The 24,724-nt window shown below is 42.2% G+C and overlaps 1 protein-coding gene across 1 annotated transcript in view; it reads right to left on the reverse strand.

The window, feature by feature from the left end:
• IPO9 (importin 9) overlaps positions 1–24,724 on the reverse strand; it is a gene marked incomplete at its 5' end in the record, with an annotated part of 47,464 nt that overhangs the window by 3,729 nt on the left and 19,011 nt on the right. The window contains 19 exons of the mRNA XM_080917612.1: positions 363–439; positions 654–758; positions 1,146–1,268; positions 1,853–1,986; positions 2,900–3,066; positions 3,677–3,952; positions 4,607–4,735; positions 5,582–5,730; positions 7,994–8,220; positions 14,014–14,173; positions 16,114–16,253; positions 17,159–17,265; positions 18,095–18,193; positions 19,714–19,865; positions 20,418–20,476; positions 20,662–20,762; positions 20,847–20,966; positions 21,699–21,785; positions 22,286–22,374. Coding sequence (XP_080773738.1) covers positions 363–439; positions 654–758; positions 1,146–1,268; positions 1,853–1,986; positions 2,900–3,066; positions 3,677–3,952; positions 4,607–4,735; positions 5,582–5,730; positions 7,994–8,220; positions 14,014–14,173; positions 16,114–16,253; positions 17,159–17,265; positions 18,095–18,193; positions 19,714–19,865; positions 20,418–20,476; positions 20,662–20,762; positions 20,847–20,966; positions 21,699–21,785; positions 22,286–22,374 — 2,501 coding nt within the window. The remainder of the gene's footprint in view (positions 1–362; positions 440–653; positions 759–1,145; positions 1,269–1,852; positions 1,987–2,899; positions 3,067–3,676; positions 3,953–4,606; positions 4,736–5,581; positions 5,731–7,993; positions 8,221–14,013; positions 14,174–16,113; positions 16,254–17,158; positions 17,266–18,094; positions 18,194–19,713; positions 19,866–20,417; positions 20,477–20,661; positions 20,763–20,846; positions 20,967–21,698; positions 21,786–22,285; positions 22,375–24,724) is intronic.

A 24,724-nucleotide genomic window follows, 5' to 3' on the forward strand; every position in this document is an offset into this window, starting at 1 on the left:
GGATAAGGACCACCAGCAAGTGGTATAGGAATGCTGGCTTTCAGAAAAATGCCAGCTTCCTAAGGGGTAGGTTTTCACATCCGTGGATCTGATGTACATACAACCCAGTGACAGAATGCCAAAGGGAACCCAAAAATCTCCATCTCCTATTCTACCCAGAGAACTTTCACAAAGGCACCAAAGACGAATTACTGCTGGTACAGATGACTGGATAAAAATCCCAACACCCCTCTCTGCCCAGGGCCCTGAGCACCCAAATAGACAGCTTGCCGTTCTAATGACGAACCATGAATGGACTTGAGCCCATAATACTGCTTCCATGGCTTGAGAGATACTGTAACTTGTAAGACTGTGGACCTCACCTGCAGATCAATCTGATAGAGAGGATCCTTCAGGGCATCAGGATCATCTTCCTCGTCATCTTCATAGTAATCCTCCTCTGTTAAACACAGCCAACACAGGCGAGTCAGGACAGAGGACCATCATCAGGCCTAAGGTGGCATTCACCACATGGCTGAGGCAGAAGCAGCAAAAGCCCAAGGAACACCCCTTACAAGCACACATCTCCTTTTTCTTAGGTACTCCATTCTTGACATCAGTGTGCAAAGAAAAGGTATTTACCATGTTGTCCTGTCTTTTCTCAAATAGCTTACCATATTTACTTGTAGCAAGAATGTCAGATAAAAGCTGGCCAGCTAAACCATCTTCCTCCTCCTCTTCTTCTTCCTCCTGGTCCTCCCACATATCATTGGAATCATCTATTTGAAGATAAAAAGCAGCTGAAACAGTCATGCATTTTTCCCTCTCCAAATCTCACTAGGACACAACAGAAGGGCCCCAAGGGTTTCAGCAATGTAGCTTACAGTTCCCAAACATGATGGCACCAAGGATGGCCAAACCCTCCTATGTGTCTGAATGAAAAAACTAAAGCTTTTAAGAAAGAAGAAGGCAGCTTGCTTCCTAGCTGCCCTCACCTTCAACCTTGAGACCTGGGTACACCTGACAGTGTCAGCAATGGCACAGCGTTTGAATGACTCCGCACCACACCCTTTAACCTGTGCCTGAGTAAGCCTAAGTGACGTCTGACAATATGGAACTTAATCCTCCAAGTTAAAAGTCTCCTGGGAGTTAAGGGTCTGGTGCACCTTGGTTCCACTCAGCAGGAGTGGCTTGCCGAGCAGCGTTGGCCTCCATGACATTGGAAAGCTCATTGATAATCAGCTTTAGAATCTTGACCAACAAAGGAATATTTGTCCATCGCTCTGGGTCTAGGAAGGAAGCAAAAAGCCTCAAGTTAGGTGGGCTCAATACGGCAGCACCTCTACCCTTCTTCCAGGTATACAGCAGAGTTCACAATTCTCTCAGGGGCTTTCTGCCACCACTGACTATATCTAGCAAGAAATAATTTACATTTAATTCTGCTGAGTCCTATACATAACAGTTCAGAAATAAGGAAAATAAGGAAAAGTAAGAGTTCTGGGTTAGAGATCAGTTCCTACTAGTAACAAAGCTGTGAAGCCAGCACATTAACTTCTGAGACAGGGCAGACAATCATAGACTTTCACTTAAAGGCAGCAACTCTATCCACAGTCTATAGGAACCATAGGCCAAAGGTGATCTGAGAGCCAAGACACACTGAGCATGTGCCAGAGCCCCAGAATAAAACTGGAAGGTGGGGAGCATTGTTCCAAGATTATTTCTGTCAATTTTCAACAAGGATACACACATTCTGATTCTTTGTCTAGTCTTCTGATTCTTCTCATGAAACCCTCCAATAAAAACACAGAACACAGTGTGGCCCTTCCCCTACCCCAGGAATCTGGAGCTCCTAGAGCCTGGAAGCATGACTCACTTTTGGCTGACTTAGAGCGGGTGCGGATGCCCTCGTCCATGCTGTAGATCTCTTCCCCTTTCACACGGATGTCTTGTAGCCGCTTGTCATCTGCATTGATGCCGTGCTGAAGCAGTTTACATAGTGCCACAGAGCTGGCAAGAGCCAAAAATGTCATCAGCTCCCACCCAGAGCTTTCTCCAAGTAGATCAGCTCACCCTCAGAAAATGAAGACCTTCTCTCTCTTTGATGGTGTAACTTCTTTCTACTACTAATTAGAAGAGGTAGCGGAGCTGAGCTAAGAATGGGATCTGGTGTACACAGGTGATCAGCTGATACCTGCTCATCTTGAACAAAGTTAGAGTGGGCAAGTTGCATAATCATTATTTACACTGTACAGTGCATTTGGGTGATGAGACCTAGTGGAATAAGCCTAGGCTAGAGAGGCTGGGGATTTAGCCCAGGGGTAGAAGGCTTGCCTAGCAAACTCAAGGCCCTGGGTTTGATTCCCAGCACCAGAAAAATAAAAGAAGTCTAGGCTATGGAGTTGTAGAGCAAAGGTTGGATCTGTCTATCATCTCTATCCATCCATCCATCCATCCATCCATCCATCCATCCATCCATCCATCCATCCATCTGACTATCTATGTTTTTTAAGAAGGGTTTCTCTGTGTAGCCCCAACTGCCTTGGAGATAGCTCTGTAGACGAGGCTGGGCCTGAACTCACAGAGACTCACCTGCCTCTGCCTACTGAGTCCTGGGATTAAAGGTAAGTGCTACCAACACCAGGCTTAGGCTTGGGTTTATAAAGAAGGATAAGCTACTATCTATACGTAACCAGGCAAAGTCTGTTCCAAAGGAGGTTCTTAGCAGAAATCAGAAATACACCTTCTACTCTGCTGACTGTTTTATTGGGAATTTCAAAACGGAGATATTGAATTATATGGTTATCAAGAAAGACAGAACAGAGACTACAGGGACAGTTTGGTATGTTAAACAAAATCAGTGGTGCAAGACAGGGATGAAAGATTTAACTGTGAGCAGAAGTAGAAAGCTCAGGGGTCTTACCTAACTTTGCCTTCATACTGTCCATAGAACAGGTGCTGCCGACTCGTCCACTCCGCCATCACAAACTCCAGGGCAGGCTTCCCAGTTGGTCCTGGGAGGCTACACAGGAACTCCAACAGAGGTTCCAGCTGAGTGTGCACCAGATGAGCAAACACCATGATGAGCGACTAGAATAGAACAAGAGGAGGTACCCTTTTCAGGAAAACAGATTTTAGGAAAGAGGGAATGGGCTGGTCAGTCAAGAAACAGACTGAGGCTGGGCATGGTGGCACAAATACCTTTAACCCCAATATTTAGGAAGTAGAGGCAGGCAGATCACCAAGTTTGAGGCTAGCCTGGTCTATACAGAGAGTTCCATGCTAGCCAGAGCTACACACTGAGACCATCTCAAATAAAACCAAAACCAAACTAAAAACAGAGTTTGGGCTGGAGAAGTGGCTCAGTGGTTAAGGGTACAGCTCTTGCTGAGGAGCCGGGTTTGGTTCCTAGTATCCACATCAGTGGCTCCCAACCATTTTTAACTATAGTTCCATGTATGTGGTGCATATATATGCATGCAAGCAAAACACTCATACATGTAAAATAAATTTGTCTATATACAGCAGAGTCCACTAATAGGACAGAATAGGAGGCTTTCCTTGTTCATGCCTCTTCCACCAGAACAGATCCAATTTTACTGAGCTGCTCTACAAGGACAGTGAGAGAGTAAAACAATTCAGGACCCACACACTCATTTGATTCCCTTGCAGCAAAAGCCTAGTATCCCACTGTCCTTACCTGCATGACACTGAGTGTCTCTGCCTGCTGCATCTTACTGAGGATGGCACGAAGAATCTGATCCAGATTCTCCCCAAGCTCCCGCCCTGCCTTGGAGATGAGGGTGGAGACCAGGCGGCCCACAAAGGCTGCGGTAAACTCTGAGGTTCGTGGGTCAAGGAGCTGGCTCACTACTTGCATCACGTACCATAGTCCATTGTGGCCTTGCTCGTCATGCCACTGGGCTACCTGTTCCAGTGTCACTGACACATAGGCCCGCAAGCACTCACCACCATTCTGTGGGGACAGAAATGACAGGCAAGATTAGCCATCGGAGAACAGATGCAAGGAAACCGTCAAACTGCTATGGGCAGAGGTCTATACCCCATGGGAGCAACACGCCTACAGAGCTCACATGGCACTGGACAGAGGAGTTTACAGACAAAGACAGGCACTGACGTGACCCTTCTTATACCCAGTTATCTATCTCAAACCTGCCTACTTATTACAGTGACCAGTGACCAAGAAAACAGGTTTTCCAGTAAAGATACCTTGGGTCTCTTAGATGTAGCCATAATAAGGAACATTAAAGGCCTTCATGGGGTGAAGATGGACCTCACACAAATCACTGTCTGCCTTGGCAGCTCTACTCTGACCAGATCCACTGTCATTTTCCTACATCCTTTACAGACAGCTCAGTAGTAAAGACCCGAGAGACCCAACACCTCTCACGTCTCCAGGTCTATCACTCTGTGGACTCTATGAACAGTATTCAGAAAGATCTCAAACCTAGACCTCTAGAGAGGTCATCTATAGGCTCCTCTATAGCATCAATAAATACAGATAGTCACACTTATATTTTAAGAGCATAATCTCATGTCAGACTTCCTATCTTACTCTATGGCTGTGGCAGGGAAACAGTTTTTATTCCAGTTTCCAAGTCTCAGATACCTGCATGGTGGCATTGTCATCTGTGTGAAGGGTGCACTGTGCCACAGCAGGGAAAGCTTGACAGATGAGGAGCTGGGAAAGGGGAGGCTTTGTATTTCGAACTACTGTAGTCAAGATATCAATGGCTGTCTGAAAAAAGAAAGAAACATAAGAATTACTTCTGGGGCAGGAGGTATCCAACAACTAAGATGCTTGTCAGGTATGCAGAGCTCTCTACTAGAGGGTTATAATGTCATTAACTGTGGGGCAAGTGGTACTGAGAGGCAGGATGGCATGTGTGTTTATAACCCTGTGGGGGGGGGGGCAGAGAAAGGAGGTTTCCAGAGGCTTACTGGCTGGTCAGCATGTCTTACTTGGCAAGATGCAAGCCAATGAGAGGTCTTGTTTCAAAGGAGGTAGATTGTGTTCCTGTGGATGACAGCAGGACACACATCCTAGATGCCCTCCTGTCTCCACACGCATATATTGACACGGTAGCAGTGGGGAAAATGCCACCAGGTGTGGTGGAGCATGTCTATAATTTCAGCATTGGGAAGAGAGAGGCAGGCATATTTCTGTGAGCCCAAGGTCAGCCTATATAGCTATAGTCTACATAGTGAGACCATACCTCACACCACATCTTATACTCTTACTACCCATCCCCACACTCCCCCCATCTTTCCAAGACTGGATTCTTTATGTAGCCCTGACTGTCATGGAACTCACTCTATAGACCAAGCTGGCCTCAAACTCAGAGCTCTACCTGCTTCTGCCTCCCAAGTGCTAGGATTAAGAAAGTATGCTGTCAAAACTCCCCACCCCTTTAAAAAAAAAACCTTAGGTAGTCAACCACTGTCCTCATGGACAGAGTAGCTCAGTATAATATATCATACTGAAGCTCTAAGCTCTGACTGATGCTCTGTCCACAGGTGGGATCTGTGGGTGGCACCTGCTCTTTCCTTCTTGTGCTCACTTACAGACCCTGTAATCACTTACCGCACAGAGCCCTGCAGGGATCTTGTCCGCTGGGGCCTGCATTATGCTGACCAGAGTGGGAATCAGCCTCATCTGCATCGGACCCTGACAGGCTTCAATCTGGGACAGTTCCTTGAAGATGTCCTGAGCCAGCGAGGCGACAACAGGATCTGAGGTGGATAAGGTGACATAGAACCCTGTCTATTTCAGGTCTAAACATGCTTGTTTCTTGCTCTAAGTCTAACATGAATGAAACACCTCTGCATAGATTACATCCCACACAGCTGGGAAATGGAACAGCTAGCCATAAGAATCACCTGAAGAACAAGGGGATGCTAAGTCTTCAAAAGATACAATAGATGTTTTCTTCAGGGCAGGGACTTTTTAATAGCTACTCCTAAAGTTAAAGTAGGCTTTTCTTCTGGTGCAAATTTTAAGGTCTTTGTTTTTCTGAAACCTGGAATAATAATGAAATCCATCGATAAAAGCTCCAAACCAAAAAACAACCAAACTCCCCTGATACTTTGGTAACAAAGGAGCCAAAGAGATGGCTCAGCAGTTAAGAGCACTGACTGCTCTTCAAGAGGTCCTGAGTTCAATTCCCAGCAACCACACGGTGGCTCACAACCATCTGTAATGGAATCCCATGCCTTCTTCTGGTGTGTCTGAAAACAGCTACAGTGTACTCATATACATAAAATGAAAAATAAAAAGAATGTATAACCTTAGAGGAAGAATAATAAGAACAAGGGGGAAGAGGAGGAGGAGGAAGATGAGAAAAAGAAATAGAAGAAGAAAATTGGGATGGTGGCTCATGTCTTTAATTCTAGCACTTGGGAGACAGGATCTATATGAGTTTGGGGCCAGCCTAGTCTACAGAGGGAATTTTAGGTAGGACAGCCAGGGCTACATAGAAACCCTGTCTCAAAACAAATAAGATTTATTTTTTATTTTGTATGTGCTGCATACATGTATGTGTACCCATGTGTGTAGTGCCCAAGGAGACCAGAAGAGGGGTGTCCCTTAGAACTGGAGTTCTAGAAGAGTGTGGGCCACCATGTGGGTAACTGAGTCCTCTGGAAGAGCAGCCAATGCTCGCTCTTTCTTGTCCCTTACACCTTTTCAAGGAGAAGTCACACATATTTCTTAGGGAGTAGTCATGATGGACAGGAGGGCCTACCTGTAGCAAAAGGTACAGCCCTCAGAAAGCAGAGCTGTACAAAGAGATGGAACATCTTTCTGGTGTCTGTTTTGAAAAAGAAACTCATTATATATCCTTGAATCGTAATCCTCCAGCCTCAGCCCCTGACTGAGATGGAACTTCATGTTAATCTGCTTTACCCATGTAATAAAAGTACCTGTCATGTAGCATGAAAAGATACATGCAGTGCACACTAAGGTGTATGCGAAAAGTAATTATAGCATTGTTTGTAATTAAAAAAATAAAAAAGAACATCACTGTACTCGCCATTAACAGAATGGGTAAATAAAAGATATAGACAGCCATTTTACATATGATTAATGAAGTCTGAGAAGAATAAGAGATCAACAGGCAGGCTCTGCAGAACACATTTGTAAAACAGAAAAACAAAACACACTCCCCAAAACAAATTAAATAACATGTTTAGTATGATATCTATACCTTTTAGCTTCAATTTTAAAAACAAATATCTTTAATATCTTTTCTGGTATGTAGTGTGAATATATTTACTATAAAAACTTAAGATGCTGAAAAGTATTAAAGGAAAGAAAAGCCTGTAAATCTTTCACCTGGAAATACCTTTGATTTTCATAATTTTCTTCTGGCAGTTTCTTTCCAGCACATAGCTACACTCATAACCGCTTCTAAAACAGAAGCTAAAACTGCAAATATATTTTTTTATGTACATCCTGGGGAAAACGGTCTTTTTGCTTAATTTTTACTATTATAAAACAATCTGCGCTGGGCATGAAAGCCTGTGTGTACAATCTAGCACTTGGGAGGAGCAGGAGGAGGCAGGGATGGCAGGGTCAAGGCTGGGGATGTCACTTGGCAGCAGAGCACTTGTCTCATGTGTGCAAGGTTTCTCTGCATGGTTCTTCCTTCAGTATTTTCTTGCCCAGTATTGGGGGTCAAACCCAGGACCTTGTACACGCTAGGTAAGGGAGAGATGCACCCCAGTCCCAGCATCTCCTCTCCAATCCATTCTTAGGAAGTTACTTACTTTCCTCCTCCATCTGAAGAGCTTTAAATTAGGAAGTTCTGCATTAGTCTTATTACGTTCTTTGTTGGTCCTTATATGAATAAAATCACAGGAGCTGGCATTCTACTTTGTTATGCTGCTGTGTCTACAGGAGAACCAGTTCCTTTGTTAACTAGGGATAGTTCCTAAACCCACCAGTTACCACTTCTTTGGGATTCTTCTCATCAACACATCTTTCTGGATGGCATACCATTACTGTACTTTAGGAAAATGGCGATGGTGAAGGGGCAGATTTTGCTTTCCACGCTTGCTGTGAATTCTGGGTCAACAGTACAAACGATGCACAGGGTCTCCATCACCAGGTTGAGGACCTCTGAGCTGAACTGGGCTGCTAGGTGAATTAGGCCATCGAGGATGCTGGGGAGGAAGGGTTGGAGCACATGCGTACTCTCTGAGATTTTCAGTTGATCACAATAACTAGAGAGAGAAATACATAATTAAGAATTACTTGTAAGCAGACCCTTCAATTTTGAGCCTTCCCAATCTTATATGACACACACACATATATATACATAGCTTTGTAAAGCTTCTTCTGTAGTTAGCTATGTCCTCATGTCTTTCTGTAGCATATTACATACATATCAGTGCCTCTACTTTCTTCAAAATTTCTTCTTTGCTGGGGATCAAATCCAGGGTCTCTTATACCTGTTTAAGCAGGTGCTCTAACACTAAGCCACTCTGCTATCCTGTTTGCTGTATTATTTAAAAATCCACACAGCCACATCCTCACATCCAAATTAAGACACCAGGTTAAATGTCTTATGAGTTCTCAGACTACAATGTTAAATCACATTACCAAGATTTGGATATAAAAAGCTGGCAAGATGGCCCAGCCAGTAAAAGTACTTGCCCCCAAACTCGATGAACCGAACTGGACACCCAGGAACTACACAGTGGAAATTATTCTCTAACATCCACTGTAGCTCCTGATCAACCTGGTCTGCAAAGCAAGTCCAGGCTGCAGGGGTTCTATAGCGAGACCCTGTCTCAAAACCAAAGCACAACAACCCACCAAAAGCAAAAACACCAAATGCAGTCTTAAAACATCTTCTCATTATAATTGTGTAACGAGAGACTATTTTTTAATTTCCATGTTACAAATTTTGTGTTTTGAGTGTCAAAATGAGTTTAATTTATATAGTCATACACACACACACACACACACACACACACACACACACACACACACACACTTTTATAAAACTAGTACTTTACTTGTGGGATTTAAACTTCTATGAGTCCTGGGGGCTAGAGAGATGGCTTAGCGGTTAAGAGCACTGATTGCTCTTCCAGAGGTTCTGAGTTCAAATCCCAGCAACCACATGGTGGCTCACAACCATCTGTAATGAGATCTGATGCCCTTTTCTGGTGTGTCTGAAGACAGCTACAGTGTACTTATATATAATAAATAAATAAATAAATCTTTAAAAAAAAAAAAAAAAACCTTCTATGAGTCCTAACCACCTCTTTTTTTTTTTTTTAAAGATTTATTTATGTATATCAGTGTATGGTAGCTGTCTTCAGACACTAGAATAGAACATTGGATCCCATTGCAGATGGTTGTGAGCCACCATGTGGTTGCTGGGAATTGAACTTAGGACCCTGGAAGAGCAGCCAGTGTTCTTAACTGCTCAGCCATCTCTCTAGGCCCCTCTAACCACCTCTTAATTGACAAGTATTTACTGAATGTTTATTGTCTCTCACAGGATACAAATGCTACAAACTCATTATTTAAACCTGCACCTTCCTTCTTTTCTGATGGGGATGGAGTTCCAGACTTTGCTTGTACAGGGCGAATGCTCTAGCACTAAAGACACCTTCAGTCCCATGAGTCCCTTAGCACTGTAATTAGAAGCAGGCAGCTGGTGAGACAGCTCAATGATACAGGTACCTGTGGACAAACCTGAAGCTCTCGGTTTGATTCCCAGGACCCTCTTGGAAGGAGAGAACTGAATGCCCAACACCAGCTCCCATCACATACACATAAAATTACAATAGAATTGTCGGGAGTTGGTCTAGTGCTGGTATCTATTCAAATGCTAATACTGGTCTTCAAAATCTAAGTGCCCCCACTCCAAGCAGATCCTAACATAAAGCCAAATGATGCCATATAAACCTTTTCCCCAAATTTAAAGATACTGGTTAAATAAAAGTGGATATAGCCAATTACTAGGGATAACAGTGGTAGGCGGGGTTTCAGTTACCTGGCTGGTCTCAGGTAGGGGTCCTTAAAGGGGGAGGGGGGAGGAAGGAGAAAGAAAACAGAATAGGAGGTCTTCATTAGACAAAGTGAGCTAGGAACATGTGGCTGAGTGAAATGTCCCCTTAGGATGAACCGAGGGAGCAGAAACAACTCAAGTCAGACTCAAACAGCAAGTACTTGAGGAACTCAGCTGGAGAAGTAACAGTCTAGCATATAGAAAAATAGATGAGGAGTAATTCACCCAGTAATTGTGCTAAAGCTGACTTAATGCCACTTACATAGAATGGCAGTAATGAATAGAAATAAAAGCATAGTTTCTCTAAACAACACCCTGTTAACAGGTACTCAGAAGCTTTTTTAAAGACGGCTCTCACTATGTATCCTATGGCTGGCCTGGAACTTGCTGTGCAGACAAGGCTGGACTTGAACTTAGAACTTAGAGAGATCCTCCTGCCTCTGCCTTCACAGTTCAGTGTTGGGCTTAGGGTGTGCATCCCCTCACCCACTCTTGTTTGTTTTTTAGCCAAACAGCTTGTACTAGCAGTGAAGCTCCACACCAGTGAAACCATGGTTCATGTATGGGCTTGGCCCTGCTACTGTGTAAACTTGCTTTCTGCTCAGACCTAACATATTTCCTGGAACTCACAGAGATCCACCTGCCTCTGTCTGTGGGGTGTATCATCACCCGCCTGGATTTAAGTTTCTATGTATATAAAGCACATATGTGTCTGGTGCCTAAAGAGACCCGACGGCGAGATATCCTAGAACTGGAGTTATGGGTAGTTGTAAGGTACCATATAGTCACTACTTATTATTGGCTCTACCAATGTGTGTGTGTGTGTCTATAAAATCTTACAAATAACTGAAAGTCAAAGCACTGACTACTAAGCTTACTATTTATTGCTTTAAACTGCATGGAGGAATAAATTAAAGCTGCTACAAAAGAAAAAAGCAAAGATGTATGATGAACTGAAATGTTGCAGCATTGGGGCTGGAGAGGTTTCAGTGGTTAAGAACACAGACTGCTCTCTTTTAGAGGACCTGCATTTTTTCCTTAGCATCCATGTTGGGCAGCTCACGACCACTTACAAGTCCAGAGCCTCCAGAGACACCTGCACTTCCTTGCATATACCCACATACACCATTAAATAAAATTAAACTTGGAAACAAAAACTCTATAGTCTTAGTAATGTAATAAGGACATAGTGGCTAGAAAACCAAATAGGAAATGACAAAATTGAAATTGAAAAGAAGAAATATGGCTAAGAATTTTTCATAGAGTAGCTCTTAAACATTTGTTACTTTAAGTTTCTCTGTGTGTATGTGCGTGTACGCACTCACGTGATATATGTATTTGCACATGTGTTTGAGTGCCTATGGGGGCCAGAAGAGGGCACTGAATCCCCTGGAGCTGGAGTTACAGGAGGCTATGAGCTTGGGGATGGGTATTAAATTCAGGTCCTCCGAGAGAACAGCACTCACTCTTAGCTACTGAGCCAGCTCTCCAGCCCAAATATTTGTTTTTATTAATTGTTATTTAAAATTTTTGTCTGTGTGTGGGTGTGTGTAAGAATTTGGGTGCTTGTGGAGACCAGAAGTGCTGCAGCAAGGTCTCTCCCTGAACCTGGGGCCTATTTCTCTGGTAGGTGGAAGTCAGTAAGCCCCAGTCAGTCTCCAGCCTCTCTCCAACTCCCTTGGAGTTGGGTTACAGAAGTGCCAGGGTGGCCAGCTTGTCACACAGGAGCCAGAATTTTTTTTTTTAAATTGGATATTCTCTGTATTTACGTTTTGGATGTTATCCCCTTCTCCCAGTCCCTTCCCCACCTCCCTCTCATTGCCTCCATGAGGATGCTCCCTCTCCCAACCACCCTCTCCCACCTCAGTGCCTTGGCTTTCCCCTACACTGGGAAAACGAGCCTGTGCTGGACCAAAGGCCTCTCTTCCCATTGATGCCAGAGAATGCTGTCCCCTGCTGCATGTGCACCTTGAGCCACAGGTCTTTCCATGTGTGTTCATTGGTTGGTGTTTTAGTCCCCGGGAGCTGTGGTGGGTTTGGTTAGTTAATCATTTTGTTCTTCCCATGGGGCTGTCAGCTCTTTCGGTCCTTCCTCTAAGGAGCTAGGATCTGAATTCAGTCCTCATGACTTACACCAATGCTCTAAACTGCTGAGCCAGCGCTCTAGCTCCTCAACGTTTTCTGACTATAAAATTTAAGCTTATTGTAAACAACCACGTTTATAACAATAAATCAAAGTTTTTTTTTTAATCCTCATCTTCTTTTCTACGAGAATCAATATAAATAAGTTATGCTTGACAGGTATGACTGTCTAAAATGTCCCAGAAAACAAGAGGAATTTGCTTTTCTCAGTTTGCAACTTTGAACATTTCTGCAAAAATCACTGTACAATGTAGTTCTTGTATCAATAATCTGTTTTAAATTTTATTATTATGATTTTTACTCCTGGCCCATTTTTTAAAAAAAGTTTTAAGTAAGATATACACAGGTTTTATTGGATTTGTTCTTATTTAGTTGGCAAAGGCTTTAAACGTTTTTCTTTGTTATCATTATATTTATTTACGTGTGTGCTTGTTTATGTGTACATGCCCATGTATGAAGACGTCTGGGTGTTTCAGATCTCCAGGAGTTGGAGTTAGAGGTAGCTGTGAACTGCCTGATGTAGGGGGCACCAGGAATCAAACTTGGGTCCTCTTCAAGAACAGTACGTTCTCTTAACTGTGAGCTACCTCTCCAACTCCTGCTTTTAATCTTATACTGACATTTGTTATAAGGGATGTATAATGCCTCAGGGACTAATTAATGCATGTAGATAAAAATCAAGTTTTTCAAAGGTCAGAAGCAAAGCAGGCAAACGGTCATCCAGGTTAGGCTTCCTTCCTCAGTCATTTAAGAGTGGTTTCAGAGCTTTCTGAAAAGTTGTACTTGGTTTCTCTTAGCACAATGAGATTTTAAATTAATTCAGGGCCAAAGATCAGCTTTACCAAGATTGCACAGGAAAAGATAGGTCTTTGTTCATAGGTCACTTATTCTTCAGTATATGCAGGGAAAATAGGTGATTCCTCAATATTCCCCAAAGATCTCCCCTCTCTGTCTCTGCATGGATTCTCAATCACTGTCTCAAATGTTAAGATAGGATAGGAACATAAATTTTGTAATTGTCATGTATACAATTTAAATGAGATGCTTAAATTTGGATCTTAAAATATCCTCCAAATAGCAATGTTCAGGCCTAGAGAGAGGACTTAATAGTTAAGAGCACTTATTCCTATTGAGGACCTGGGTTCAATTCCTCAAAATCACAAGGTGGCTTATAACTGTCTATAACTCCAGTTCCAGGGATGTTCTCTTCTGACCTCTGTAAGCACCAAACATGCACATGGTACATAGGCATTTGCAAGCAAAACACTCATACACATAAAACTATAAATATAAAAGAAGAACATTTTCAGATATCAATGTGTCCTCTAGTCTGAGTGCAAACATAAGCAATGACTACAAAACTTCTAGTTTTTACCTATGAAAAAGAGAAATGAAACTGTTCTCCCAAATTTGGTTTCTAATACATAGACCACAAACACAATGATGTGGTTGCTAATCAGATTTATGTCCTTCAGGATTATGCAAACACTATGCAAATTATTCAGAGCCTTGGGTAAAGTGCTTTCACTGAAGAGAGGAAGCTGCTCTTTGAATTTTTTTTTTCCAGAGCTGAGGACCGAACCCAGGGCGAACCCAGGGCAAGCGCTCTACCACTGAGCTAAATCCCCAACCCCTGCTCTTTGAATTTAAAGGAAATAAAGAACAAAAGGGAACACCTTCAGGAGCCACCTGCCCAGCTTCTTTTTCTTCTTTTTTCTCTCCAGTATTCTTCCTGAAGAGCTCTTCAGGAGAAATTTCTAGGCACCATAATGCATGGGACAGAGTGATGTTCTCTACTTCAGCCATCTTCTCTTCAAGCATTCTTAGCATTCAAGAGTAGCGTACTTACCCCCAGATGGCTCTCACAGCAGAGATGCGGACTGATGGAGGTTGTGTCTCATGAAGACCACTAACTGTTGCCTGTAGAAACTGCTGAATCAGTTCAGGGGACATAGCGACAGTGAAGCGACTGGCAGCCCACAGTGCCCGGCCCAAGAGGAAAGGAGATGCTACGAGGAAGAACAGCCACAGGCGGATGATGAAGTTTCTCTTCCCCTGCTCCTGCCCAAGTCCATTTCTCAAATGTTAACAAATACTGGATGCTATATAACATATGTAACTTATTTGAAAAAAAAAAAAAAAAAAGCACAATTTCACATGGTAAAAATATCTGTGCACAAATGGCACATAATTTATTTCTCAATCCTACCTCCGATTATGACTATTTTGAGACTGAAGCCCTCATTACTGCTTACCCACACTAGCTCATTTCTAAATCTTTCCCCACTGCCTCTTCCTTCCTATCACTGTCTCAACACTAGAACATAAATTATAGCTGTTACCCCTCTACTATTAATCTGACAAATAATTTTACAGTCCACCAAATACACACAATACTAGTGCTGACATCCAAGGCTCCTGTGATGGCTATTAAGCTCAAGCCCACATCTGAACTCAGAACTCACATCTTTGTCACCTCCGAGCTTTGTTTAAATCTCAGGTCAACACGTTCCTTTCATACTGTCTCCATGATCTCTTAGTTTGCGGTAATTTCAGTTATCTCTGAAATATGTTCTATACATTCAGCTTTCTCACATGCTGTGTTTTGTTTGATATTCTAATCTACTGATGCAAAAATTACTACTTCCTGCCTAGCATAAACTGTTTAATACTGAATTTATGCAGCTTGTCAAAGAGCTTAGCTTAGTTGTTCACACTAAAATATCTAATTGAGAAATTATTGAATAGCTCTTAACAAACCATGAAATAATTACTAACACTTTAGATACAGAGTTAGTAACTCCCAAAGTATGGCTTAGGTATTCCTCAAAATCCTTAAAGCTAGAACCATCACCTTTTAATTTAAACATTTTTCAATTTTATGGGAGTTTTGTTTGCATGTATGTGTGTGCACTACATATGTGCCTGGTACCCAGAAGAGGACATGGGACCTCTCCGGAACTGGAGCTTCAGACAGCTGTGGGCCGTCACATGGGTGCTAGGAACCCAATCCAGGTTCTCTGCAAGAGCCAGTGTTCTAAGCCATCGAGTCATCTCGCCAGCCCCTAAAGTAGTTCTTAAAGAAACACCAAGACAGTAACTTTTTAATCCCCATTCTTTCCCAAATGACCAACAGCACTTCCCAGAGGTTTATGATACATATGTGACATCATGGCTGTTACAGCTAACAGAATAGATACAAGTCACGATTCTTGTGCTTGTTTGTTGTTGCTGTTTAAAGATTTTAATCTCATTTATGAATATATATGTAATGTGTACAGATCACATGCAGTGCCAGCAGTTGCCAGAAGAGGGCATCAGATCCCTTGGAACTTGAGTTACAAGCAGTTATGAGCTCCATCTCTTGGGGTATTAAGAACTAAAATCAGATCTTTATACACAAACACACACACACAAAACTGAAAAAGACAGAGATAGAGACAGACAGACAGACAGACAGACAGACAGACAGAGAGAGAGAGAGAGAGAGAGAGAGAGAGAGACAGAGAGACAGACAGACAGACAGACAGAGAGAGAGAGACAGAGAGAGAGAGAGAGAGAGAGAAGGGGGCTAAGAAAAGAGAGGGCTCAGGGGTTCAGAATGCTTTCTCTGTAATCATAAGGCTAGAAGTTTGGATCACAGCATCCATACAAGCCAGAAGGCCCAGAAAATACCCACGATCGCAGTTCTGACAGTGTGGAGACAGAAGGTCTGATGGCGTTTGCTGGATTCTGTCTATCCAAGATGTAAACCCCAAGTCCAAGGAGAGACCCACCTCAAAGGACTAGGCAGAGGGTGATATATAGAATACTCAACAACCTCTTCTGGCCTATGATGTACATAAATCATACTCACAGATACACAAAGAAGCAAATATTAAAAAACATTTAAGTGAATTAACAGCAGGTTCTAGGATATTCTAGACTCTTGGCATGTATTCAAACATACCTGACATGTTGAGGTCTGCAAGAATGACACTGGTCAGGAACCCATGCATATCAAAATGGATCCTGCCATTTTTCACACTGTCAGTGATGATAGATTTCACAGAGCCTAGAGCAAGCATGCAGGCCTCGTGGATCTTCCACCTGTAACAGGGATACTACAGTTGGTAAAGTAAGTAAAACAAGTAAGGCCATTCAGGGCATTCCAAAGTAATTTGTCAGTATTTCTAATTAATCTATTTTAAAGGTAGTTTTTTTTTAAAATTTAGAATAAAAAAGTAGAATTTTAAAAATCTATTTAAAAACTATCAGTCATCCATTTATCTATCAATCATCTATCATGTGGAAGCACTATCCACCCATCCACTTATCATCCATCTATGTGTCCATCTATGCATTCATCTATGCATCCATCCATCCATTCGCCTGTCTGTCTGTCTATCATGTGGGAGCACCAGCAATGGCGTGGGTGCAGAGTCAGAGGACACTTCTCTAAAGCTCCTCATGTCTACGCTGTGGGTTCTAGAGATGGAACTTTGTTTGCCAGGCTTGACATCAGGCATCCTTGCCTGCTGAGTCATCTCATCTGCCCTTGTTTTTTAAAAAGCTTTATGTATGTATAAGAGCACACTGTCGTTGTCTTCAGACACACCAGAAGAGGGCATCTGATCCTACTACAGATGGCTGTGAGCCACCATGTGGTTACTGGGAATTGAACTCAGACCTTTTGATTGCTCTTAACTACTGAGCATCTATCCAGCCCTAGCCCCCCACCCCCTTTTTTGAGACAGGATCTCACATAGGCCAGGCTTGCTCAAACTTGCTATGCTTCTACCTCCCAAGTGCTAGGACAGAAGTCATGCCCCACATCTAGGCTCATCCTTTCAATTTAAACAGCATTAAATGTCACAGAAAACACCAAAGTATAGTAGTCTTCTAATTAAAAACAAAAGTCCCCCCTTCAAAGCTGTTTAAAAAGGGATAGAACGAGCTCATTTTCCCTCGGATGTAATGCTTCAAACAAGACTGTAAGCAGAGCTCACCCTTACCAGTGCTCAGTGCCGCTGGTTTTCGTCTGCTCAGCTTCTTGTAAATGCCGAGTGGCTGCAGTAGCCAGGGCCACTGCACTCTCATTCTGGAAATCTGTGGCCACAGCCTAGGAGAGAAGATTGAAAAATAAGTCTATGTGTGTGTCTGGTTCAAACTCTGACACACCCACACTAAAGCCTAAGTGTAAAAGTGACCCCATTAGTTCTGAGTCTCTGATGAAATTAAGGTAACACCCTCAACTGTGTAGTGTTCAGGCACTGTAAGGCTAAATAGTCTAAATAGCTGATCTCTCTGGCTCTATTAGCATAAATGAAAAATGATAATTAGCTTTGGAAAACAACAGACCAGACATTTATTCTCTTTGAAGCTGACTGATTGTGAGAATATAAGGCTGCTCTAATGGTGTATAGTATTTTTCTGTTTTACTTTTATTTTTTGGTGTTGGAGATTCAACCAAGCTCACTTTGCACAAGCTAGCCAAATGCTCTACTGCTGAGTACAGGCCCAGCTCCTGTAACCCGTCACAGGTGCCTCAGAAGCACTAAATCCAAGACAAGGCTTATCAACAAACTCAGCAGGAACTGGCAGCTTCTTCACAGCACTCAACCTAGAGACAACCCTATGACCTAGTTGGAAGAGCCAGAGAACTCATGAGCTCACTTCCCAACAATCTTTTTAAGTTTTTCAACTTCTGATTTCTGCCATGGAAGCCAGTTAAAGGCAGGTTAAACTGAAATGTTCTGAATTCAATGAGCCAGGTGCAAAAACCTTGGAATTTCTCAGTCTCAAATTTCATGAGCAATTTTCTTATATCCTTAAAAAGGTCTGAGGTGAAGCTGCCCAACAGTACTGCTTACCTTGGCTTAGCTGTCTAGTAAGAAGAAATTTCCAGTTACTGGAGGGCTATTTGGTCGAAGTAGTAAGGTAACTCTTACCAGCAACAAGTCTTGAGCTGCAATTCTAACAGTGTAGGAGAATGTGTCATCATCTTCGTCTTCTACAAACTGCTGCGGGTTAGCTGTCCACACTTTAATCTGCAAAGGGGAGGAAGTCAGCTCATTCTGGTCAATCTCTTCTGATCAAAACTCTAAAGTCTTTCTTTTTGAGGAGGGCCTCACTATGTAGCTCTGGCTGGTCTTGAACTAAGAGAGATCCACCTATCTCCCAATACTTCAAGGTTTTTTTGTTGAGAAACAAATCATTTTTAGAATATTACAAATTACTTACTTCTCTGTTACTGCTATCAGCTTGCTACTCTGATACACAGATTTTGATTATCAGGGTATTTGCTATAAAATCACACCATTTTTTGTGCTGATATGTGTGAAAGACATTATCATACTCTTTCTTTTTTCTGTTTTGTTTGTCTGTTTTGAGACACAGTTTCTTTGTGTGTCCTGAATGCATTCCATAGACCAGGCTGGCCTTGAACTCAGATCTGCCTGTTTCTGCCTCCCAAGAGCTGCAATTAAAGGCATGCTCCACCACCTGGCATTATTTATATTAATTTTTTAAAAAAATTACATTTCTGCTTATGAGGTCAGAGAGCAATTATCAGGAGTCAGTTCTCTCCCACCACATGGATCAGAGGATTGAACCCAGGTTGTGGCAAATGTCTTTACCTGCCGAGCCACCTCAATGGTCTAAGCAGATGCATTCTCTTCTCTTAACACTTTAAAATACAGTATTTTCATTAATTCTTTGAGAACTTCCTACAATGTGTTCTGAGCACTTTCACCACTTTGCTCTTTCTGCAACTGTTCCCAGATCTGGGGAAATTAACTTATTTTCAATTTTAATTTTTTTGAAACAGGGTTTCTGTCTGTAGTCCTGACTGCCCTGGCTTCCTTCTGTAGATCAGGCTGGCTTCCGACTCAGAAATCCGCCTGCCTCAGCCTCTTGAGTGGTGGCTTTCATTAAAGGCGTGTGCCACCATACCTGGCTGGGGAAATAAGTTTTAAAAACCTAGTTGTTGCTTTCTTTCGAGGCTTCAACATGGCAAAGAACAGGCTGATCAAACGATGTTAACAAGTGGAGGCAGGAACAGGAGCAAGCTGAAATGAAAGCCTATTAAAGTACTGTGTGCACTCCAGACCAGGCTAAGAAAATGTGACTCAGATTCACACTAAGTTCTGATGACACGGTTTACTTACTATGGGGCTTTGTGGATGCAGCTAAATTATGGGAACTCCAAGGGGTTCTTACACATTCTCACTAAGATCGCAGGGATGGATCCCTAGTCTGAGCTGCTGCATTCTGGATGGCTGACAGATGGGAAGGACTAACCTCACTGTCTACAGGGAATGTCAAATAGGTTCTCCTACATACTATGATCTTTGCTTAGTGGTTTCAGAGATTTTCCTAATTGAAAAAAAAATGTTCTGAAAGTCTAACACTTAGAATTGATAAAATAATACCCTAACTTCTCTAAGATTTCACATAAAGTTAGTCTCTCAGTGTCTGTTTTGTAGAAATGAGATGTTTACTTGACCAAGGTGTCACATTCTTTAAGTTTCCAATGCAACTTAGTAACTGTCTTCCAAATACCATTTACCTGCTCCTCAGTGATCTGCATGTACAAGATGATGTAGTAAATGAGCTCAGGCAAAGCTTTCTTAACAGTGCTTTTGAATTTGCTGTTTTCCAGTAGGGCATGGACAAATTCAAAAATGCTAAAAACAAGGTTTTCAAAGCCCAGGACTTCTCCTACAGGGAGACATCAGAGTGGAAATCAATGCCATGAAAACAAAAGGAAAGCATTCATTCCAGAAACAAACTGCATTATTTTTGTAAATTAATGAACATGTAAAGTACTTGCTAATTTCTCCTGAAGGATTGGTAGAAGAGGCTAAAGAGTCAAAGAAAGGAAGCTTGAGGATATTAAATACTTTTAGGAGTAAAAGAGTTACAAATATTGAACATATTTCCCAACACGTCTATTTTTGATCTAAAGTGTTTAAAAATATTAACATATAAATGAAGGCTATCATCATGTGGAACTTCAATTAAATGAGACAAAATGACACAGGTAGCTAGCTGTATCAGACATCTGTTACATTCAAATGCCACAGTTTTCATCGGGCTTTGCAAATGTCCCTAAGGATGACATGGAAGAGGATGAATTCTCAATGGCTCACACCTAATACACTGAAAGAAAAACTGCTTTTCTGTTTTCTGCTTTCTGCCTCTAACTTGTCTGTGTTAAGATCCCTTTCCCTAAGAATTGGTATTTCCATTAGGACCAGATAAACTACCTACCATCAGAATCCACAGGATCTTCCACTTCTTCTGTGTAATTTACTTCTGTCCTCACATAAGTATGATGCAGAGTAAAGAAAGAGAATCTGGAGTCTGCTTTACAGATAGTCTACAAGGGAGTGAGTGCTATAACCCCAGCACCCAGAACAGACATAACACTTAGTAGGAGCACATGACTGAGACCCAAGGCTAGATCCCCAATGTTAGGCAGCAGCGGGTCCTGTGGGTCCTCAGGAAAGGATATAAGGCAGCACTTTCAGTTAGAGTGTTCCAGACAATGGGCAGGATCTGTTGCATGGAGGACACCATGTGCTTTGGGAAGTTTTTCACCAAGGCTGTCACTGCCTGCGAAGAGAAAACACTACTAAGTAACACAAGAGCAATCAATAATTTCTGACTTTCTCAGCTTTAACCTTACTCTATCTTTACCTTCAGAACCTCCATCTTAAAACCACTGTCAGATGTGGGGCCATCCGGCATCTGGAGCGCCTGCACAAAGGCCTCTGTGAACTGCTGCACCACGGGGAAAATCAGGACTTTGGCTGCACCCTGACAACAGAAACCACAGTCAATGTTGGACAAACCCTCAACTCAGAGCTTCAGAGCGCACACTAACTCTCAGTTGTGAAGCATCTTTTAGGACCAGGTTCTAATCAGAGGGCACAGTCACTGGGGGGGTTCCTCAAGCCTTCAGGCCTCAGCTCCTGCCTGCAATCCTTCACTACAGTCTTCTGAAGCCTAGCCCATGAGGCCACTCTTGGAAAAGCACATGGATGGCGGGAATCAGTATTTCCAGCTAGCTTCCCCTCACATGAGAGGGCCAGAAGATAGTAGAAAGGTTTGAGATGGCCAGTGTAAAAGGAAACAGGAACACGTGGTTGGAATACAGCTCAGTGGCAGAGTGCTTGCTTGGAATATGTGAGGTCCTAGGTTTAATTCCCAGCATGAAAAAAACAAACCAAAGCAACCCCCAACCCTCCACAAACAACAAGATTCAACCACAAAACAAACAAAACAAAACAAAAAAAAAAAAAAAAAAAAAAAAAATCAAACAGAAAGAAGTAAAAAAAGAATATAAAAAAGGTATTTGAAAAAGCATAAAGCTAGAATATAGAAATTATATGTGTGTGTGTGTGTGCTAAAATTTTAATGAAAATGCTAAATCTATAAGACTGGCTAATGTGCTTTCTAATAGTTATCAAATAAGTCTTTGGCCATGTAAAGTATTAATAAAGACTTTGAAGCACAAATTTGTTATTTATCAACCAAAGGCTCACTTACCTTTTCCAGTTCCTCCATGTTACAGATCATATGAGCACAAGTAGTAAAAATCTCCACTGCTCGGGAACGAGTTCGAATACCATACACCTGAGAAAAAGATCATGGCATAATCATGAGACTCGAGCATGTATGTGTATAGTGACTAGAAGTAAAACTAGGACTAACCAGTCAAACCTCACAGTTAATTCCCTAAAGAGAGATCTACAAAGTTGCAGGACAGCCAGGGCTACTCAAAGAGACCATATCTATGTACTCGAAATACAAACAAAACAAAACAAAAACAAAAAAAGAGAGGGGGAGTGTAAGGCGACAGAATGCTAAATTTACTAGAATCAGCCTTTAATACACAGGTCTCTGTGACTTTAAAAACAGGTCCCATAATACTTGAAATCCTAACATAGCTTTCCCTTGTAGTCATGAGTTCAATCAAAGACTATGTTTGATTCAATTTCTGATCTAGATCATTGTCAGTTCTGGTTTCTTGGCATGGTCACCAGTGACAACAGCCATCACCAGACACCTGAGAGGTGGTGCTACCAGAGCCAAGCAGGTCCTTTTGCCGCACCTACTGGGCTGAGATTCCATACCTCGGCCATGGTGAATATCTTATACATCTCTGGGAGAATGACAGGAGCAACAAGTGGCATCTGTGTATCTGTCACTTCTCGAGTAAACTCTGCAAAGACAAAAAGTGAAAGATACTTCATAAAGACGCAGTATGAAAACTTGCAAGCCATCTAGCTAGCAGTTCCCAGCCAGCACACAGGAATAGCAAGCTCACTCTGAGGAAGAAAAAGGAGCCAGAAGTATTATTCATCAGAAGGGGAAAGAGAATAGGAACACAAAAGAAGATACAAGAAATTAAAAAGAAAACCACACAGATTGAAGCCATCTGCAACACAACTGCATACAAGTAAGACAAACAGGGACCCTTCTGGGCTTGTGCCATGTCAAGCATTTGGGCACACTTTTGAGATCTCTCAACTGCCATTCTGGTTTCTGTCAGTTCTGTCCCGACAAGTTACTATGACGTAAATAACAAACATCAACAGGGCATAGTGGTACACACCTTTAATCCCAGCACTCTGGAGGCAGAGACAGGCAGATCTCTGAGTTTGAGGTCAGCCTGGTCTACAGATCAAGTTCTAAGACAGCCAGGGCTACATGGTAAGACCCTGGTCTTGAGAAAAACCAACCAACCAACTACCCGCCCATCCACCCATCCAAAAATGTATTCAGCATCAACTCTGTTTATCAATGTGTAATTCTGGGGTTGTTGTTAACTGGAGAGAAAGAGGATTCCTAAGTGAAGGTGTTTAACCCATGTGCAGATTTGAAAGAGGTGAGAAAAGAAAGGACACATCTTCTTGTGCCTGGAAAAAATAAGAAAATGATAATGCAAAGCATATAAAGACCCCATATCCAACCCCACAGGTCAAATGTAGACCAAATACTGGAGACCAGCTGTTCTTTAGGAATATGGCTTCCTTCTGAAAGATAAAGAGCGCCAAATTTCATTGACATTGAAATCGGACCAAATAAACACACTGGATAGCATATTATCATCTCTGGGCCTTTGGCCTAAGATCAAGCATAGCCTGTATTTATGAATAAAAGCTTTATGAAAAAAACATAGCATAGAGCTTGGGTGTAGCTAAGCACAGACAAGGGTCTGGTCAAATCTCCAGTGTCATCACCATCACCACCACTACAAAGAAATGCAGATAAAGGAGTCTTAGAGCTGAAGTGACTGACTGTACTTTTGAACTTTCCTATAACCATTGTGAGTAGTCTCAATCTGTTCATGCTTTATAGGTTTAAGTTCAAAGTAAGTTTTCTGAGGTCATTATTATCAAGTCAGAAAGTTTGGGACATTAACACCTACATTTACAAAACTATATGACAGAAGTAAAAGATTTATGTATTGGATTAAATATTTAAATTCTTAGCATATATTTCCTTTATATCATGAGGCCAAGTTCTCTATTGTAAATAGAAAAATAACTCAAAAGTCAAGAACAATATCTTCTACGAAAAAGTCTCAAAGACACTGGGCACAGTTGGACATGCCTATTTTCCCAGCTATTCAGGAAGCTGAGGCAGGATTACAGAAGCCCAGGAGTTAGAAGCCAGCCTGGGCAACACAGAGTGATCTCCGTCTCAAGAGAAAAAGAGGAAACCCTAAGGAGAACTGGTCCCATGTTTCTCCCGAGTTCTTCCACACACTAATACTTTTCTGTCCTCATGCATACCCCAGTTCCTGTGGTGTGAAGGTGAAAGCCTGCCCTCTTTTGAAATCCACTGGACTAGCTATTTGTGAATGGAGGTTGGCTGCCGTCCCACTTCATGCCTGATGACTCATGATAAAGGATACACATTTCCCCACCAGTTCCTTCTCTTGGCTGACAGAGAAGTGACCTCACTGTATAGTAATTCCCTTAGTCAAGTACAAAGACTCTTCTGCATTCCAATCACAGTAACTGTACAACCATCCTTTCTTTCCAGGTCTGTTAGGAAGAAGCTGAACACTGTTCAGGAAGATTAGGATTTCCTCATCTTGGCTAAAATAACTGTCCTTTGCTAGATGTCATGGCACTATGAAAGCGTAAGGTAAGGGACCTTAGAGGTTCAATTCCATAGAGCAGCCACCTCACTCATACAGAAGCAGGGAGGTGAAAGGTTAATTAAGGAGCACCTTGGCTTTTTTGGTGTGTCTGAGCTAAAAGTCCACCAATAGGAACACAAAATACTCTAAAAGTGTATCTAAAAGGAAACTTTGAAACAAATGAAAGATTTGTCTTTGACACAGAATCAATAACCTACTATTAGTACTAAATGGGCACGTAAAATGTGGTGTAGATGCCAAGTAACAGATTCAATGGCTAGACCTAGAAATGCTTGCTCCTCACACACCCGAGCGTAGGGGCCACACCATGCCACACAGTGTGCAGGATCCAGGGACTTACCTGGAAAGGACTTTTTGTCTGGGGTAGGAATTCTCTGTGTATCTCTGGCTGTCCTGGAAC

This window comes from Micromys minutus (genome assembly GCF_963924665.1).
Source record: "Micromys minutus genome assembly, chromosome: 6".
Taxonomy (NCBI): Eukaryota; Metazoa; Chordata; class Mammalia; order Rodentia; family Muridae; genus Micromys; species Micromys minutus.